A 20,562-nucleotide genomic window follows, 5' to 3' on the forward strand; every position below is an offset into this window, starting at 1 on the left:
GGAAACTTAATCACTCGGCTAATGCCATGATCGAAGTGAATCGATTCTGCACTGTTAACTTTCAGCTAAGCACAGTTTAAAATTACATTCATTTGTCAGCTTCCGACAATAGTTTTGAGCAGTTCCGAGGCAGCGGTAAAGAGTTTAGCCAGAAGAAGTTTTGTTCCAGCTCGAGTACTTCATTCATCATTAGAGCTTGCCTCCTCTTTACACCCTCAACTCAACCTCCTACCTTGAACGGTTTCGCCTCTCAAGTGGGCAGCTCATTACGGGGGCCAAAGCGATCCAAAAGTTTTCCCCTTTCTCGTTTTTCTCTTGGCTTCAAGTTCTGTCAAGGGCATACGATCGCTTTAGTTAGTCCTGGCCTCATTAGCTCGGTTTCTAGGAAATCCCCGTTCCATAACGTGTACTTAGTAGCGAGTACCAATCTGCCAGGATGTGTCTTAATATGTGGTATCTAGCTGGAAATGTGTCACTGTGTATGTGTGCGTGGGTGACGTCAGCAAGGAAGAACTCGTCAACATGTGGTTTCGGTACTTTGGTTCACTCTAGCAAATGTGAGCCGAGGGCGAAGGGTGAAATGCGATACTCTTGGTGCTTTAAAAGTTGTTAATACTTGAGTTGCTTCCTCAATGTTTGTAATGAAAAAAAAATTCCCACTGCTGGGAGAAAGTAGTTTTAAACGATGCTTCCTTTTGGCACGCGGAAAAGTGAAGTTTAATTATTCTTGTTTCTGGAGGCATCAAACTTCACTAAGGATTGTTATTTTCAATTATAAGCAAAATTATAAAGACATCTATTTTAAAATTTGAATGTTTATAAAAAATCCTAGAATATTTTTAAAACGAGAGAAAGTTCAACAGTTAAGCTAATTAAGCTTTCTCAGCTGAGACAGGTTTGAATGAAGATTGACAAAACAATTCAATATGACAAATTTCGGTGATAATATTTGCCCTTTTTAGAGTCAATCCGACACCAGAGAGCTCTTTATGAAATAGTTTTCAAAATATGGATCAAGATCATGTGAGTATCTTTTTGCCTTTCTTGCAGGAAGATATAGTTATCGGTCGATTTGGGAGATCATTAATTATGGGTTTCAGACCTACTTTCATAGGTAAATATTTATCGAATCAGCTCGACGAGTTCTAACGATGGCTGTATATTTGTGTGTATTAGTGTGAAACTTCTTACCCTTTGTTCTCGGCGTTTATATAAAACAGGCCTGCGCAAATAAAATTATTTTCATTTTAGTAAGTTGTTTTTTTCTCAACAATCTATAAAATATTAAAAAAAACAAAATAGTTTAAAATTTTCTATATCCTAGTAAAAACCATAGTAATGATCACTTCAAAAAACACAGTCATATTTTTCTGACTTCATAGGCACGATCGATGATGGGTGCTCCCATGAGCCTTGGTAAAATTGAAAAATGACGAACATGACAACAAGGGCAAAAAATAAAAATCGACCAAAACAATTTCAATGGAATTCAAAGTCATTCATTTCATACTCGACAAAATTGACATTATCGACAACATTTTTAAAAACTTCAATTTGACCAATTTTATCATTTTTTTTTCCTTTATTTATTATTTACAACTAAATAAATATAACAGGCTCCTGATTCGTAATCATATTGTGCCGAAAACTTCTTATGTTTAAATTTGATTTATATACATAGGTTTTCTTTTTTTGTCACATTAAAATCATTTCGTTTCATTATTATTTCCAGTTGAGGTTTCTTCAATTAAATAGGGGACATCCCAGGAAGTTAATCTTATCGGGACCATCTCTTGGGGTTCATCTTGTGGGTCTCGTATTGTGGGGCTCATCTCCTTTGGCCCATCTCGCGGGGCTCATCTCGTGGGGCTCATCTTGAGGGGCTCATCTTGCGGTCGGAGGTGCTCATCGCTTGATTTACAGTGGCTTAAAGTTCGATGCACGAGGCTCGTAGCTTGTGGTCCTTAACTTGTGACCACAGCTCCTTGATTCTTCATTCGTCTCCAAATTATTTTCAGAGTTTCAAGTCAGCTCTCTTCAGAAATTCAAATATAATTTTCATTGTTTGCATATCACGCTGACCAACTATGTTTCTTATGGGAATTGGATGAAGATTTGACGATTCAACCAAAGTAGCATTAAAAGTATTTCTGATGCTATCATACACTGGGCAATGCCAAACAACATGATCTACATCCTCATAATCTCTACCACATTGGCAAATGTTTGTGTCTTTCAATTTAATCCTATATAAATGCGCGGCCAGATTGTAATGATTTGAAATCACTCTAGAAAATATTTTAATAAAATTCCGTTCAACATAAAGGCTATGAAACCACGACTTTTCTTTGACTTCCGGTAAGATTGAAAAACAAAATCGACCTAACTGACTACTACTCCATTTGCTTTGCCACATGGACATCACCAAAGAATGGGCTACAATATAGAGTTCATTAGGTTGAAATCCTCTAGAAAATACCAAGTTACCATTTGCTCCTCGTTTGGCAAGATGATCTGCCTTTTCATTACCAACGATACCACTGTGAGATGGAATCCAAAACAACGATATAGAATAACCTACATTTTGTAACTCGAACAACAGTCTTTTAATCTTCAAAATATATATACAATTATTTGGTTGCCAACGACTACACTTAAGTGCCATCAGAAAACTCATGCTATCAGAACAAATAACATAATTAGAAGTCGGTAGACTCTGTATATACAGACAAGATTGAAATATTGCAATCATTTCTGTTACAAATATTGAACATGGTCCTAATAACCTGTAACTTTGTGATGATTCAGAATGGTATAATCCAAAACCTACATTGTGTTGCATAACAGATCCATCGGTAAAAATTAAATTATTTTTATCAATATTTTCAAGTTTACTGCTAAAAATCTGATGAATTGCATATCTCCTTAGACTCAATGGTATTTTGTCCAACTCTTGTTTAAAACTCAAATCAATCATTGGAGTAAATTGAATTTTTTCACTTGTAAATCAAAAACATTTTCATCTGGAGGATTGAAGGTTTCTATTGTGATAAACACTCTAAAGGAATTCAAAAACTTTATTTCTGGATTTAAGTCAAACAAATGATCTAATTTATTTATAATATTGTTCCGCCTTGCTTGAAAACGAAATAATTGCCTTAAATTAAGTTCAAGAAAATTTAACTCCAGAGGCATCACTCCTGCAATAACTTCTGTTGACATTGTATGTGTGGACATCATATTTCCTAAAGCTATTCTTAAACATCGAAATTGTATTCGAGCTAGTTTTAATAGATGGCAGTTGGAGGCACTGGAAAAACAAAAACATCCGTACTGAAGAACTGACAGAATTGTAGTTTTGTATAATGTAATGATATCCCGGGGATGTGCACCCCACCAAGTGCTTGTTACAGTTTTGAGAAAGTTTATCCTTTTTTGACACTTTTGAACCAAATATTCTATGTGTTTTCTCCATAATAGTTTGCAGTCAAACCATAAACCTAAGTATTTGACAGAATATTTTCTTTCGATCTGAGTTCCTTTCATTTCAAGAGAAACGTCAAATGGCTTAATTTTTCTTGAAAAAACCATCATTTCCGACTTTTGAGGAGAAAAATCAAGTCCCAATTGGTCAGCCCAATCACTTAAATTATTTAAAGTGATTTGTATTTTTTCTTGTGAATCACTGAAACTCTTCCCTGATCTGTAAATAACGCTGTCATCCGCAAATTGTAACATTGAAACTTCTAGTTCTAAGCATGAATCAATATCCTTAACGTAGAAATTGTAAAGAAAAGGACTTAAAGTTGAACCTTGCGGTAAACCTAAGCAACTCGTTCTTTGGCATTTCATTTTATTATTTATGTAAAACTGCATTTCTTTCCTACCCAGTAAATTACTCAAAAAATTTACCAATTTCAATGGAACCCCGTGCTTTGCTAATTTTAAACAAAGTATCTGAATATTAACACAATCATATGCACCAGCTATATCTAGAAATACGGAAACTACATCTTTTTTCTGCTCAAAGCTGGTTTGTATATCAGTTGTGAATTCCGACAGACAGTCCAGCGTCCTTTTACCTTTTCTGAAACCGTATTGGGTTCTTGATGTAAAGTGGAATTTTTCTGACCAATTTTCTAACCTATTCAATAAAATTCTTTCTAAAGTTTTCCTAGGACAAGGGAGTAAACTGGACGATAAGAACGATAATCAGAAGGGTTTTTTCCTGGTTTAATTATCGGCACAACTTTTACTTGCCTCCAGTTTCCCGGGACAAAATTAAAATCAATAAATTTATTGTATAAATTCAGAAGTATTCGTTTACACACATCTGGCATGTTTTGTAATAATTTGTATTTAATTTCATCTAACCCAGCTGCTGTGTTTGAAGTTGATAACAAGGCAGTTGAAAATTCAGCCATTTTGATAGGACTTCCTAAATTTTCAAAAACATTTTCGCTAATAAATTCAACTTTTGGATTTTCAACAAAATCTGGACAAACTTTTTTAGCAAAATCGTAAATCCACTCCTCAAAATATCTATCAGTATTTTCAACATGTGATCTCGCAAATTCCTTGCAGTTCGCAATAAAAAAGTTTAAGATGTCATTCTAGAAAAACTAGAAATTTTATTTTTCCAGTAATTTTTCTTTTTATTTTGAAATAGTTTCCTGCATTCATATTCATATTGTTGGTAAAATTTGAAATCTTCTATCTTCCCTGTTTTTCTGAATTGTTTAAAGGCATTTGTTTTTCGTCGATACATTTGAGAAGCTTCAGCATCCCACCAAGGCTGCCCTTTACGCCTAGATGAATAGTCTTGACTAAAATGTTTAGTTTGAGCATTTCTTGCGCTATCAATTATACTATCACTAAGAAAAGAATATTCATTTTCGAGATTTGAATTATCAGGAAACAAATTTTCAAAATCATTAACTTTATTTAACAAATTTTCTTGATAAGTTTTCCAATCAATATTCTTTGTCAAATCATAAATAAATGTAATTTCTTGTAAAAATCTATCATTAGTTTGCTTTGTTACAATCGGCAAATGATCGCTGCCATTTAAATCTTCAATTATATTCCAAGAACAATTAAATGCTATAGAATTAGAACATAAGGTTAAATCTACTGCAGAATCTCTAGAGCTAGGTGTTCCAATTCTGGTAACTTTTCCATCATTAAGAATAGTTAAATTATGTTCATCGCACATTTCATAGATTATTGTAGCCCTAACATCATCATTTGACTCTCCCCACGCAGAACCATGCGAATTGAAATCTCCTAAAAGTAATCTAGGCTGAGGAATTAATTCAATAAGTTGATTCAAATGCTCTTTATTCATTCTATATGGAGCTGGGGGAATGTATATTGAGGAAACAGTAAAGTGAAAACTTCCAACTTTGCATGTTACTGAAATTTCTTCAATTTTTCCTAAACAAGGTAGGTCCAACAAACTAAATTCAATGCCCCGTTTAATACCTATAAGTACTCCACCATAAGGAGTATCTCGATCACGTCTTACTATATTAAATCCTGTAACATTAAAATTAACATCATTTTTTAACCAGGTTTCAGAAATACAAAAAATATCAATTTTGTAATCATTTAGTAAAACAATTAATGATTCTTTTTTCGGTAGAATGCTTTAAGCGTTCCATTGCAAAAATATTAACTGATTGTGATTAGTCATCAAAGCTGAACAAGGAGGCAAAGAGGGGCAGTTTATCACACAATTTTTTGAATACTTTTTTGATGAGAGGCATACATTTAAGAACAACAGATTTTACACTTTCAGAGAGGTCAAAGGCATCACAAATCATTTGAATTATATTTGTTATTGAAAAAAAGTCATCATCATTTTTTGTAGAAATACTGGGAATATTAACAGTTTTATTTGAACTTTGTCTATGATCAATGTTTGGTTCAATTCTATGGTTTTTTTCATCTAATTTAGAACTTTCTTGATTTGGAATCATTTGAGGTTTGGGAAGACAGGGAAATAATTCTGTAGTTAATTTTGGTCTCAATTGTATTTTTGGACCTTTTTTTAAAATTTTCGGATGATTGATTAATTTTCGTTTTCTGAAGTTTACTGAAGAAGCTGAAGTGGAAGGTAGGGTTTCATCCTCTAAATCTGATATTTCTGATGAAAGAACATCAAATCGGTTGTCAATCTGTATTGCATTAGATTCTGCTGCTTTATTCAAAACTTCTGCACAAGAAAGCTTATGTGTTTCCTTCACGGATTTCCTCCAATCTGCTTTTGCTTTTTTAAACAAGGGACAATCTGTTATGTTTAAATGTTCCGTATGACAATGGAAGCATATATTTTCTTTTATTGAGCACTCTATACCTGTATGATTTTTTCCGCACTTACCACATTTCTCTCTATTTGCACAGAACTTCTCAGTATGATTTAATTGTTTACATTTTTGGCAATACATCAATTTCGGAACATAAGCTCTTACAGGTAATAACACTTTTTCTATTTCGACGTATTTAGGCAAAACTGTTCCCTCAAAGGTAACTCTAATAGAAGCTGATTCTTTATAAATTCTATTTTCATTCTCTACAAAGACATCATGTAATCGTTTGCTATCAATAATGCGAACAGAAGAAATTTCACCATTCCGCCATCTTCCTTTTCCTAACCCAACAAGATCATCAATATTCACAAACTTATCAGTAATTACACCATCTACCTCTACTTTCATAGTTGGAATATAAACTAAATATTCTATATTAAAAAGGGGATCACAAACAATTTCATTTGCATGTTTCCTCTGATTGACCAGAACGCGAAGACGATTATGTGCTGTTTTTTTAATTTCAAAAACCGAGGAATATTTCTTGTACAATTCTCTGGATATTGTAACAACATTAAGAGACTTAACTTTTGATCTAAAGAAAACTTGGAAAGGACCGGTTGCTGATTCAGGGTACTGTTTGATTCGAGGCGGTTTTGTAGGCTCAGCATGCTTCTCCCCAGATGTAGAAGCATGTGACCTTGAATCTTGTATCTCTTTATTAAAATTGGCAACCTTAACCTGTTTTTCTGAATTCGAAAATGTGTGATTAGATGAGCATCGATTTAGAAAACCCGGGGTAATTGATTTATTCGAGGAATTAGAAGGAAAGGTAGGAGGTGGCATGAACGATGACAAAGCAGTTGGAGAAAAAAGCAATGGCGACTCAAATAAGACACGTGGCTGAATATCATGTGATGCAGATACATGTGCTGACGGTAAACCCGCGCGAAACAAAATTTCGGTCGTATTATAATCATCACTACAAGAGGTCCCCGGAAATGGGGAACCCCCGCTTTCATCACCCATCCGCAATGCAATCAATTGAAAATCTATCGATATGAAGAGAAAAACTGTACTCACTCTGCGTTTATCTTTTGTTCTGGTGATCACAAGGTCAGCTTAAAACTCTTACGCACTAGAGCACTACTAGACGGGCGAGCTCAATTTTTATCGACTGACTGCACCAACGTTTGGAGAACGAATGATTTTTATCATTTCTATTTTGATCAATGATTAGCTTTCAGCCGAACCATTTTCAAAGATGGGAGCTGAATCCCCATTTCATAAAATTCATAAGATGTATTGCACCAAGGGGCACAACCCCGAAGTTAAAATTGTCAATCTCAAAAACTGGCGATTGTATGATTAATACCTCGTCCAACGCTATACTCGCAGACACAAATTGCAGTGAGAAGGGAAAACGACATAACCCAATTAATAATTTTAGCTTAAAATATTATGGCCAGCACAACTTCATTAGGACTATAATTCTGGTCTTCATAAAAAGTTTATTTATTCTATGCATCATCGGATCTTTACTAAAGCTTAAATCTGGCTGTTTGTCCTTTTTTTAAAAACGGCATCATGACCAATTTTTGAATCTTCGATTAAATTATTATGCTGTATACTTTTGTTTAGCATTTTTTTCGATTCTGAGTTCTCCGAGCTTTTTTTTATTTTTCCAGCAACGTTGATGATGGTTCCAATTTATTTTAATAGTATTCCGACTCACGACATAACTCAACGAATATAATTCCTAAAATTCACTTGGTCCATGCAACCGTTCTCTAATTTTTCGGACATCCCACATTTGTCAGATCACGCTCCACTCCATGATGGTGTATGAATGATGATTGCGTTATTGAGATATGGTCTGATAAAATTAATAACAAAACAGCAATATTTAAACCATACGAGCATCTTTCCTACTGCCAGTCAAGATTTCAGATGAATTGTGTATGAAATAGTATCTTCGTCAAATCTTTACAATAAGAACATTTTGATGAAAAATAATTTTCATAGGAAAAAAGTAAATTAAAATTATTTCGCAAACAAAGAAATCGATTGAAAATAAGCCTGAAAAAAATATTTCCAATTACTTGACATTGTGATTCCATCAACATTGCGACATTTTGTGCTCTTCGAATTTGCAACCCACGCGCAAGGTTGCCAAAATCACAGAAAAATCTTTAATTTCACAGAATTTTGAGCAAATTTTCATCACAGAATCTGTGTCACAGAACACATAGTTTTAAATTTTCATAGATTACACAGAATTTTTAAATTCTGAAAAGATTTCCGGGATTGTAAATTTTTTTTGGACAATACAAAATCAAGATTTCTTACTTTAAATTTGAAAAATATGATGAGATTGGTAATGGTAATTGATTTTCTCCATCTAAAATGTGCAAAAGACTCAATTTATCATTAATTTGCTTTGAAATTCAAGGAAATACCATCACAGAAATTCATCACAGAACTTTTGGGTAAAATCACAGAAAATCATTTTCTCAAAAACACAGAATTTTTTCGGAAACCTTGCCCACGTGGCGTTAGCCAATTAATTGCTTAATAGCTTAATTATGGGTCAAATTTGCCGGTTGGGTCTATTCTTTTCCCAATTTCATTTAACTCTAACTTAATACTAAACACCACATTCAAATGAGGCCCTTGGAGCTAAAGGGGTATAAGTGTATAAAAGTTTATTTCGAGAAAACACGCTTTTAAGTTATCGTGTTTGGCCATTTTCCATATATTTTTCGAAAATTCATATTTTGCTCTCCACCGAAAAAGTATGTAAATTAAATTCGAAAAATCTGAAAAAATCACCAAATATAGTTTGAAATATGAAGAGTTGTTTGGCATCATTAAATTAAAATCGACCATTTTGTCACTGGCTCTGAGGGCCTCAAATCAGTTTAACCGGAATTCATTTCAAGCATCACCGTTTAATACAAAACCACTGATTAACTCCCATTTTTTCCCCACACGCTGATTCAACAATTCTCACGATCAGACACAAAGCACAATTTCACGTTATTTAACTTTCATGGTAAGAATATGAGTATGTTCAATAGTTGAAACTTTTATCCTTCATAAAAGATCTAATTTATTTTACTTCTCAATTTCATCTATCCTCTACATTATGGTCATGAATAGGCTATTTTCATGACGGTTTTATGAGAGCAAAACAAAACAAGATGAAAAAATATTAAAAAATAAATAAAAATATAACCTAACAATATAAAATAAGGTGGATGAAGTTCAAATATAGAAGACACAAAAGAAAACATAAAAAAAAAACAGATTATTCAGAAAAAGGTGATGAAACTTAAACAACACAAAAGTAAACTAAATTGAATTGACAAGAACTTACCAGAAAACAACAGGAAACGATTATACCGAGTAAAAAAATAAAACTAGATAAAACAATAAAAAACACAAAAGAAAACATCATGAAACAAACTATAAAAGGATTCAACAAACTAAAACAGGAGAGAACAAAATGAAACAATCTAAACAAAAAAAAAAGACACGATTTTAAGTAAAACAATAAACATTAGCTTAAATAGACAAAACTAAATAGAACAAAATGAGATTAACAAAAACAATAACGAATAAAACAAAACAAGTTCAACTAATGAAAAAATTACAAATGAGAATGAAATAAAACATATCCAAAATTGAACAACATCAACAAGACTTACCTGGGAAGAATATATATTTTATGAAATACGAGGTGTAAAACAAAATGAAACTCAATAAAAACTTAATCAAACAAGATAAAAGTAGATGATAAATGACAAAAAACAGGTCAATCCAAAGTGGAGGCTTCCGTTCGTTAACTTCTTAATAATATTTTTCAATAATATTTCTACTTATTAAAATTTAATGCCTTTTATGTTGTATTTATCTTGTTTACAATTTGTTTTTTTCTTTGAAGTTTGTTTTCTTTTGGGTCTTCTTGATTTTAACTTTCATGTCTTTTTCCAGCATGATTCACCTATTCTCAACCTATTTATTTTAGTTTTTTTTTTAATTATTTGGCCTTGTTTTACTATTTTATCTTGTTTTGTCTTATTTTTATGTTGCTTAATCTTTTTCAATATTGAGTTAAGTTTTTTGGTTTTATTAATATGTTTTTTCCCATTTTAACCATAAAAAATATGAAATTTAATGTGGTTTTATCTTATTATATCTACACATTTAATTGTTTGCTCTTGTTCTAACCAGATTTATTTCCAATCATCTAGTTTTATCATGTTTTATCGTGTTTAAGTTTGTTTCCTATTGAAGATGCTTCATCTTGATCTTCATCAAGCTTTATCTTCTTGTATCTGACTTCAACTAAATAGTTATATCAAGCTTTGCTTTATCTTATTAAATCTTTTCTAATTTATTGCATTTAGTTGTATTTATTTAAGCTATTCAGAGTCGTTGGGCCCAATTGCCATATATTGCGTTTTTTTCATGCAACTTTCAGTGATAAACAGCATTTTCAAATTGATTGATTGCCCCAATTTTGGATTTAAAGATGGCGTCAGATTGCGAATATTGACTTCTACTCGCTGAGAACTTTACAGAGGTTTTAAGTCATTTACAGCATTTTTAAGTTGAGTGGATGTCGCCATCTTGGATTTGAAGATGGCGGTGGACATCCAAATTTGACTTCTACTCGTTAAGCCCTTTCACCTAATAGGGGAGGAGCGGGCTATATGCGCCTATTAAGCAGAACACTGATTTAATCAAATATCACATCGAATATGTGTACAAAAACTATATACACGTGTGCAGGCATCTGTTTTCTATACATTGGAGTAATTTTTATGTTCAAATTTTCTTCTGTTTCCAAGAAAACGATTTTATTATAAGTGTTGTCTAAAATGCCGAACCTCAGACCGTGCGGGCTGAATGCGCCTATTTATGTTTTGAACAAAATTTCTGTTTTCTGGCAATATTTCCGTATAATTTCCGTACGACAAAGCTGAAGTTTTATAAAAATCTATGTATATTATAATTTTATGGAATAAAACAAAAGTTAGGGTTGCCATACTATGAGGGCAGTTCATCCATGAGAAAAACTTAATAAAATCTGTTTTAAGATCTTCAATTCTCTCTTAATTTGTTATTCAGAGCTTAGATTTGAAGGTTCAATGATAAAAATCATTTATTTATTCTATTCAACCTGTTATTTTAGGATGGAGGCATTTTACAAACATGATGGGGGCATACAAAAACACTTTATTATTCCACTATATAATCATTATTAAACCACTACAAAAGCTGAAATATGTTTATTATCTAAAATTCATTTGAGTAAGAAACAAAAACCATCCTAGTTTTTGTTTTAAGCTTCTTTACGTATAATATTTAAAAGTCGAAATATTACATCAAAATGTATCAAAACCTTGTATGATTTTTAAATTTTTTTTGAGTTTGTAAATTCATAAAATTCTTTCTTGCCTTATGTTCTATGCGTATCACCCTTAAAATGCATTGGTCAGATAAGCTGTCTAGTCAGCCATTTCATCAAACAGCTGTAGGGTCATTTAACCCGATAGGCTCATTTAGGAAACCTTTCCCCTACTCATACTTGTTTCATGAGATTATTGGTTATTTAAAGCTTTGAAACGAAAAACGAAAGCAGCCATCTTGGATAAAAAATGGCGTCAAGCAACACATTTTTTCTTCTTCCAGTTGGACCCTATCACTGTTTCGACATCTCGATCGAGAGCTGCCACTAAATTTAATTATGATTATAAAATCATGCACTATGTGCCTTTATAAAAACATGAATTAAAAAGCTTGGAGCATATTTCTTAACTTATGTTTTATTGCAGTTTTAAAAGAGCATACAGAACTCTTCCAAAAGTACTTAAACAGTATATTAAATAGAAGATTTATTATCATTTTCAGAACTACCTTAACATTAATGGTTGAATCTAGAATCTAAGCATTTCCTAACAGTTATAAAACTAGCTGCATATAAAATGTCACAATAAAACCTTAATAAACCTTTCAAATACTAGTTGGTTTAATCTGTGTTACTTGGAAAGGAACGTGGACGATGCACACCATCTCAACTTCTCCACGCCGTTCGTGCTCAGGAAGAAATATGTCGCATATCACTTCCTGAGAACGAAACGAGACGGTGTGAAAAACGGCTATTGAAACCAAGTTTTTCATCAATCGGGTAAGTTTAGTGAAGAATTCAGTGTACTCCAATGTTCAAGAGACTAATAATTAATCATTAAAATTACAACCTCGAAATGTGATAATTTGATAATATTCTTCATAATATGAAGTTTTTCAAATAGCGTATTATATAACGTTTCAAATAAACCAGATCTATGGCTTAAGTCGTAATTTTTCCACAGAAGGACTTTCGTAAAAAAATCACGACCTCTCCCAATGGAAATGATAACCGCAACTCATTAACTCTATCATGATTTTTCTTTCTTTTATTTTCATTCCTTCCTCACGTACAACCAATCGCTCACGGGATTAAACACGCCCAGGGCACGTGAATGGCGTAAACGTGATAGGGCTCACCCTGCAGGGTCCATCCGTGCCCGGGTTGGCCGTCTTGAAACCACCCGCCATCACCGGAGCCGTCTCAATGCAGCAAGGTGAGTGAATGCTCCATGAATTTGGGCCTATTTACCCAAAAATCTGTTGCCCTTGAAGGCAGGAGCGTGGAAATGTGATTAACGGATTGCTAATTAATCAGATAAACTTTCGTTTTAATCATGCCCTTTTATTCTTTTTTATCTTTCTTGGGTAAAAAAATCTGGAACCAGGTGACTTTATCAATGTGCCGCAGCTGAACTCCCTCCAGCCCCGGCAGCCGACGACCGGAAATGTGGATTTATTGCTCCCATTACAGCCAAAGCTGCTGGTTCCGCTTGGTGAGTAAACTAGAAAATCAATCACTGCGACTTGATACCCTCCGAAAAATCCGACTCATCTATCTGTTTGTAACCTTCTTCTTTTTAGTGGAACGTCGAGATTCGAACCGACTGCCGATGCCCCCAATCGTGGGCGGAATTGGGGCCACTGCAACGATGATGGCATCGACGGCCACCTCCACGGCAACCCTTATGACGACGACAACCGGAAATGGAATCGGCTGCGGCTCCTCATCAAACGGAACCGGATGTGGCGCGGTCAATTGTACCGGTGGCAGTGGTGGATCAGTTGCGCCAGTTGCTACCACGAATGTTGGGACAGCTGGAGCTGGACTTCTGGCAGGGGAGATTCCGTTGGAACCAAAAGTTACACTGCATAATGACTCCTGTTCCCAGTCATCTAATGATATCGATGAGGTGGACTCTATGGATGGGGAAGAAGTTTAACGATTTTAAAGGGATCGAGTGCAGGGCAGTCGATCTCGATAGAAAGTTTTTTGGGTTTGAAATGAATTCTACTGATTTGAATTTTTGAACAAGCACAAACCCTGCAGTCTAGAAAGCTTTGTTTTGATTCGAAACTCATTAATAATTTTTTGGAGAATTTTTTGATAACGTTTACATGAAAAAATTTGAATTTTGAGCTTTAAATGGGAGAAACTTTTAAAACTTCTGTTAACTTGCTCTTAAATTTCTTTTGTCAGCACAAACTCAATCAGTGAAAATTCATTCCAATCCTAAATCCATTGACCATTGTAAGAAAGGACATTCAATCAACCAGCGAAGATAACTAAATCAATTCCATAATACTTTTTGTCATACAAAACCTAGTTTAAAAGTCAAATGCTAGAAAAAGTTTCACAGCATATGAAGATGAAGCAGAAAAAAACACCGTAAAAGAAAGTTTATCTCCAATCCTCTGTGTGGATCGAAGAAAGTCGGGAGCTAGAGTTTTTTGTACTTCCTCCAAGCCAAAGTAAAATTAATCGAATCGAAAACTTAGTGTCAAAGCAGATGAAGAAAAAAATAACGTAACGAAGCCGGAAAACATTGATGCCATTTTTTGTTGTTACTCAACACAGTACATTTAAGCTTCTATGAGAGCCCAACCGGAGTGAATCACAACAAAGGAAAACGAAAAGTAGAAAAACATAGGCCAAAAAAGCACAAGTGATGATGGAAAATATGCTTTAATCATGAACTACGATGGAAGGAAAAACATAGCAAAAAATACGAAAATATAGATTGAAAAAAGTCAGAGCTCGATACAATCGAGGAAGATGATCGAAAAGTTCAGACAAGCTGAGCAGACAGGGGAAAAGTTTCCCGATATTTTTTTGTTTGCTAGATACTTAGCTGAGAGCAAAACGAAACAAAAAGTAAATCTAAACGTATATTAATATATAGACAAACTTATTATTACTGACAGAATAAAAAAAAAGGTGGAAATAAGTGAACTTACCCGTGGCAGCCACGGGGAAATATTTTAAAACTGATTTCAAATCTCTACACCGTTTAAGAGAATCAAATGATGTTAATCGATATGAGGTGGAGATGTGCATTCAGATATGTTTATGTGTACGTAGTTATGAATCATAATGGAAACAAATTTTATAATCGAGACAACAACAAAAAACCAAGAAAACAAATAGGTACAACAGATTTCATTGGATTTTAAATAAAATGTTATTTAAAACAAAATAATTAAAATTTATTTCATGTGAAATCCCGAAACCCCGAAAAAGGCATAAAATACCAAAGAAAAAAATCATAAGTAATGAGTTGTTCCTTTCAAAAATAAGTTGAATTTCGATTAGTACTGAAATTTATGAAAAAAAAAAATACAATAAAGGAAGAGAAAAGGCAAAAAAAAAATCAAAACAAATCAATGATATAAAAAAAAAAATCAAATTGAAACAAAGATCTTATGCTAAAACTTTCAACAATATATTTAAAACATCACAGAAGGTAAAATAATAAAGTCAAAAAATAAACAAAACAATAATTTAAAAAAAAAAAGAAATAACGACGAAAATGACGAAAATGACAAAAATGACAAAAATGACAAAAATGACAAAAATGACAAAAATGACAAAAATGACAAAAATGGCAAAAATGACAAAAATGACAAAAATGACAAAAATGACAAAAATGACAAAAATGACAAAAATGACAAAAATGACAAAAATGACAAAAATGACAAAAATGACAAAAATGACAAAAATGACAAAAATGACAAAAATGACAAAAATGACAAAAATGACAAAAATGACAAAAATGACAAAAATGACAAAAATGACAAAAATGACAAAAATGACAAAAATGACAAAAATGACAAAAATGACAAAAATGACAAAAATGACAAAAATGACAAAAATGACAAAAATGACAAAAATGACAAAAATGACAAAAATGACAAAAATGACAAAAATGACAAAAATGACAAAAATGACAAAAATGACAAAAATGACAAAAATGACAAAAATGACAAAAATGACAAAAATGACAAAAATGACAAAAATGACAAAAATGACAAAAATGACAAAAATGACAAAAATGACAAAAATGACAAAAATGACAAAAATGACAAAAATGACAAAAATGACAAAAATGACAAAAATGACAAAAATGACAAAAATGACAAAAATGACAAAAATGACAAAAATGACAAAAATGACAAAAATGACAAAAATGACAAAAATGACAAAAATGACAAAAATGACAAAAATGACAAAAATGACAAAAATGACAAAAATGACAAAAATGACAAAAACGACAAAAATGACAAAAATGACAAAAACGACAAAAACGACAAAAATGACAAAAATGACAAAAATGACAAAAATGACAAAAATGACAAAAATGACAAAAATGACAAAAATGACAAAAATGACAAAAATGACAAAAATGACAAAAATGACAAAAATGACAAAAATGACAAAAATGACAAAAATGACAAAAATGACAAAAATGACAAAAATGACAAAAATGACAAAAATGACAAAAATGACAAAAATGACAAAAATGACAAAAATGACAAAAATGACAAAAATGACAAAAATGACAAAAATGACAAAAATGACAAAAATGACAAAAATGACAAAAATGACAAAAATGACAAAAATGACAAAAATGCCAAAATGACAAAAATGACAAAAATGACAAAAATGACAAAAATGACAAAAATGACAAAAATGACAAAAATGACAAAAATGACAAAAATGACAAAAATGACAAAAATGACAAAAATGACAAAAATGACAAAAATGACAAAAATGACAAAAATGACAAAAATGACAAAAATGACAAAAATGACAAAAATGACAAAAATGACAAAAATGACAAAAATGACAAAAATGACAAAAATGACAAAAATGACAAAAATGACAAAAATGACAAAAATGACAAAAATGACAAAAATGACAAAAACGACAAAAACGACAAAAACGACAAAAATGACAAAAATGACAAAAATGACAAAAATGACAAAAATGACAAAAATGACAAAAATGACAAAAATGACAAAAATGACAAAAATGACAAAAATGACAAAAATGACAAAAATGACAAAAATGACAAAAATGACAAAAATGACAAAAATGACAAAAATGACAAAAATGACAAAAATGACAAAAATGACAAAAATGACAAAAATGACAAAAATGACAAAAATGACAAAAATGACAAAAATGACAAAAATGACAAAAATGACAAAAATGACAAAAATGACAAAAATGACAAAAATGACAAAAATGACAAAAATGACAAAAATGACAAAAATGACAAAAATGACAAAAATGACAAAAATGACAAAAATGACAAAAATGACAAAAATGACAAAAATGACAAAAATGACAAAAATGACAAAAATGACAAAAATGACAAAAATGACAAAAATGACAAAAATGACAAAAATGACAAAAATGACAAAAATGACAAAAATGACAAAAATGACAAAAATGACAAAAATGACAAAAATGACAAAAATGACAAAAATGACAAAAATGACAAAAATGACAAAAATGACAAAAATGACAAAAATGACAAAAATGACAAAAATGACAAAAATGACAAAAATGACAAAAATGACAAAAATGACAAAAATGACAAAAATGACAAAAATGACAAAAATGACAAAAATGACAAAAATGACAAAAACGACAAAAACGACAAAAACGACAAAAATGACAAAAACGACAAAAATGACAAAAATGACAAAAATGACAAAAATGACAAAAATGACAAAAATGACAAAAATGACAAAAATGACAAAAATGACAAAAATGACAAAAATGACAAAAATGACAAAAATGACAAAAATGACAAAAATGACAAAAATGACAAAAATGACAAAAATGACAAAAATGCCAAAAATGCCAAAAATGCCAAAAATGCCAAAAATGCCAAAAATGCCAAAAATGCCAAAAATGACAAAAATGACAAAAATGACAAAAATGACAAAAATGACAAAAATGACAAAAATGACAAAAATGACAAAAATGACAAAAATGACAAAAATGACAAAAATGACAAAAATGACAAAAATGACAAAAATGACAAAAATGACAAAAATGACAAAAATGACAAAAATGACAAAAATGACAAAAATGACAAAAATGACAAAAATGACAAAAATGACAAAAATGACAAAAATGACAAAAATGACAAAAATGACAAAAATGACAAAAATGACAAAAATGACAAAAATGACAAAAATGACAAAAATGACAAAAATGACAAAAATGACAAAAATGACAAAAATGACAAAAATGACAAAAATGACAAAAATGACAAAAATGACAAAAATGACAAAAATGACAAAAATGACAAAAATGACAAAAATGACAAAAATGACAAAAATGACAAAAATGACAAAAATGACAAAAATGACAAAAATGACAAAAATGACAAAAATGACAAAAATGACAAAAATGACAAAAATGACAAAAATGACAAAAATGACAAAAATGACAAAAATGACAAAAATGACAAAAATGACAAAAATGACAAAAATGACAAAAATGACAAAAATGACAAAAATGACAAAAATGACAAAAATGACAAAAATGACAAAAATGACAAAAATGACAAAAATGACAAAAATGACAAAAATGACAAAAATGACAAAAATGACAAAAATGACAAAAATGACAAAAATGACAAAAATGACAAAAATGACAAAAATGACAAAAATGACAAAAATGACAAAAATGACAAAAATGACAAAAATGACAAAAATGACAAAAATGACAAAAATGACAAAAATGACAAAAATGACAAAAATGACAAAAATGACAAAAATGACAAAAATGACAAAAATGACAAAAATGACAAAAATGACAAAAATGACAAAAATGACAAAAATGACAAAAATGACAAAAATGACAAAAATGACAAAAATGACAAAAATGACAAAAATGACAAAAATGACAAAAATGACAAAAATGACAAAAATGACAAAAATGACAAAAATGACAAAAATGACAAAAATGACAAAAATGACAAAAATGACAAAAATGACAAAAATGACAAAAATGACAAAAATGACAAAAATGACAAAAATGACAAAAATGACAAAAATGACAAAAATGACAAAAATGACAAAAATGACAAAAATGACAAAAACGACAAAAATGACAAAAATGACAAAAATGACAAAAACGACAAAAACGACAAAAATGACAAAAATGACAAAAATGACAAAAATGACAAAAATGACAAAAATGACAAAAATGACAAAAATGACAAAAATGACAAAAATGACAAAAATGACAAAAATGACAAAAATGACAAAAATGACAAAAATGACAAAAATGACAAAAATGACAAAAATGACAAAAATGACAAAAATGACAAAAATGACAAAAATGACAAAAATGACAAAAATGACAAAAATGACAAAAATGACAAAAATGACAAAAATGACAAAAATGACAAAAATGACAAAAATGACAAAAATGACAAAAATGACAAAAATGACAAAAATGACAAAAATGACAAAAATGACAAAAATGACAAAAATGACAAAAATGACAAAAATGACAAAAATGACAAAAATGACAAAAATGACAAAAATGACAAAAATGACAAAAATGACAAAAATGACAAAAATGACAAAAATGACAAAAATGACAAAAATGACAAAAATGACAAAAATGACAAAAATGACAAAAATGACAAAAATGACAAAAATGACAAAAATGACAAAAATGACAAAAATGACAAAAATGACAAAAATGACAAAAATGACAAAAATGACAAAAATGACAAAAATGACAAAAATGACAAAAATGACAAAAATGACAAAAATGACAAAAATGACAAAAATGACAAAAATGACAAAAATGACAAAAATGACAAAAATGACAAAAATGACAAAAATGACAAAAATGACAAAAATGACAAAAATGACAAAAATGACAAAAATGACAAAAATGACAAAAATGACAAAAATGACAAAAATGACAAAAATGACAAAAATGACAAAAATGACAAAAATGACAAAAATGACAAAAATGACAAAAATGACAAAAATGACAAAAATGACAAAAATGACAAAAATGACAAAAATGACAAAAATGACAAAAATGACAAAAATGACAAAAATGACAAAAATGACAAAAATGACAAAAATGACAAAAATGACAAAAATGACAAAAATGACAAAAATGACAAAAATGACAAAAATGACAAAAATGACAAAAATGACAAAAATGACAAAAATGACAAAAATGACAAAAATGACAAAAATGACAAAAATGACAAAAATGACAAAAATGACAAAAACGACAAAAATGACAAAAACGACAAAAACGACAAAAATGACAAAAATGACAAAAATGACAAAAATGACAAAAATGACAAAAATGACAAAAATGACAAAAATGACAAAAATGACAAAAATGACAAAAATGACAAAAATGACAAAAATGACAAAAATGACAAAAATGACAAAAATGACAAAAATGACAAAAATGACAAAAATGACAAAAATGACAAAAATGACAAAAATGACAAAAATGACAAAAATGACAAAAATGACAAAAATGACAAAAATGACAAAAATGACAAAAATGACAAAAATGACAAAAATGACAAAAATGACAAAAATGACAAAAATGACAAAAATGACAAAAATGACAAAAATGACAAAAATGACAAAAATGACAAAAATGACAAAAATGACAAAAATGACAAAAATGACAAAAATGACAAAAATGACAAAAATGACAAAAATGACAAAAATGACAAAAATGACAAAAATGACAAAAATGACAAAAATGACAAAAATGACAAAAATGACAAAAATGACAAAAATGACAAAAATGACAAAAATGACA

At 30.6% G+C, this 20,562-nt stretch overlaps 1 protein-coding gene across 1 annotated transcript; it reads left to right on the forward strand.

Moving 5' to 3' along the window:
• The first annotated feature begins 11,325 nt into the window (after nt 1-11,325).
• On the forward strand, nt 11,326-14,884 carry LOC129760629 (uncharacterized). Its single transcript, XM_055758286.1, has 3 exons — nt 11,326-12,943; nt 13,115-13,222; nt 13,311-14,884. Exons 1-3 carry the CDS (start codon nt 12,934-12,936, stop codon nt 13,667-13,669), a joined length of 477 nt encoding a protein of 158 aa, XP_055614261.1. The 5' UTR covers nt 11,326-12,933; the 3' UTR covers nt 13,670-14,884.
• The last annotated feature ends 5,678 nt before the right edge of the window (nt 14,885-20,562 follow it).

This window comes from Uranotaenia lowii, unplaced genomic scaffold (genome assembly GCF_029784155.1).
Source record: "Uranotaenia lowii strain MFRU-FL unplaced genomic scaffold, ASM2978415v1 HiC_scaffold_688, whole genome shotgun sequence".
Taxonomy (NCBI): domain Eukaryota; kingdom Metazoa; phylum Arthropoda; class Insecta; order Diptera; family Culicidae; genus Uranotaenia; species Uranotaenia lowii.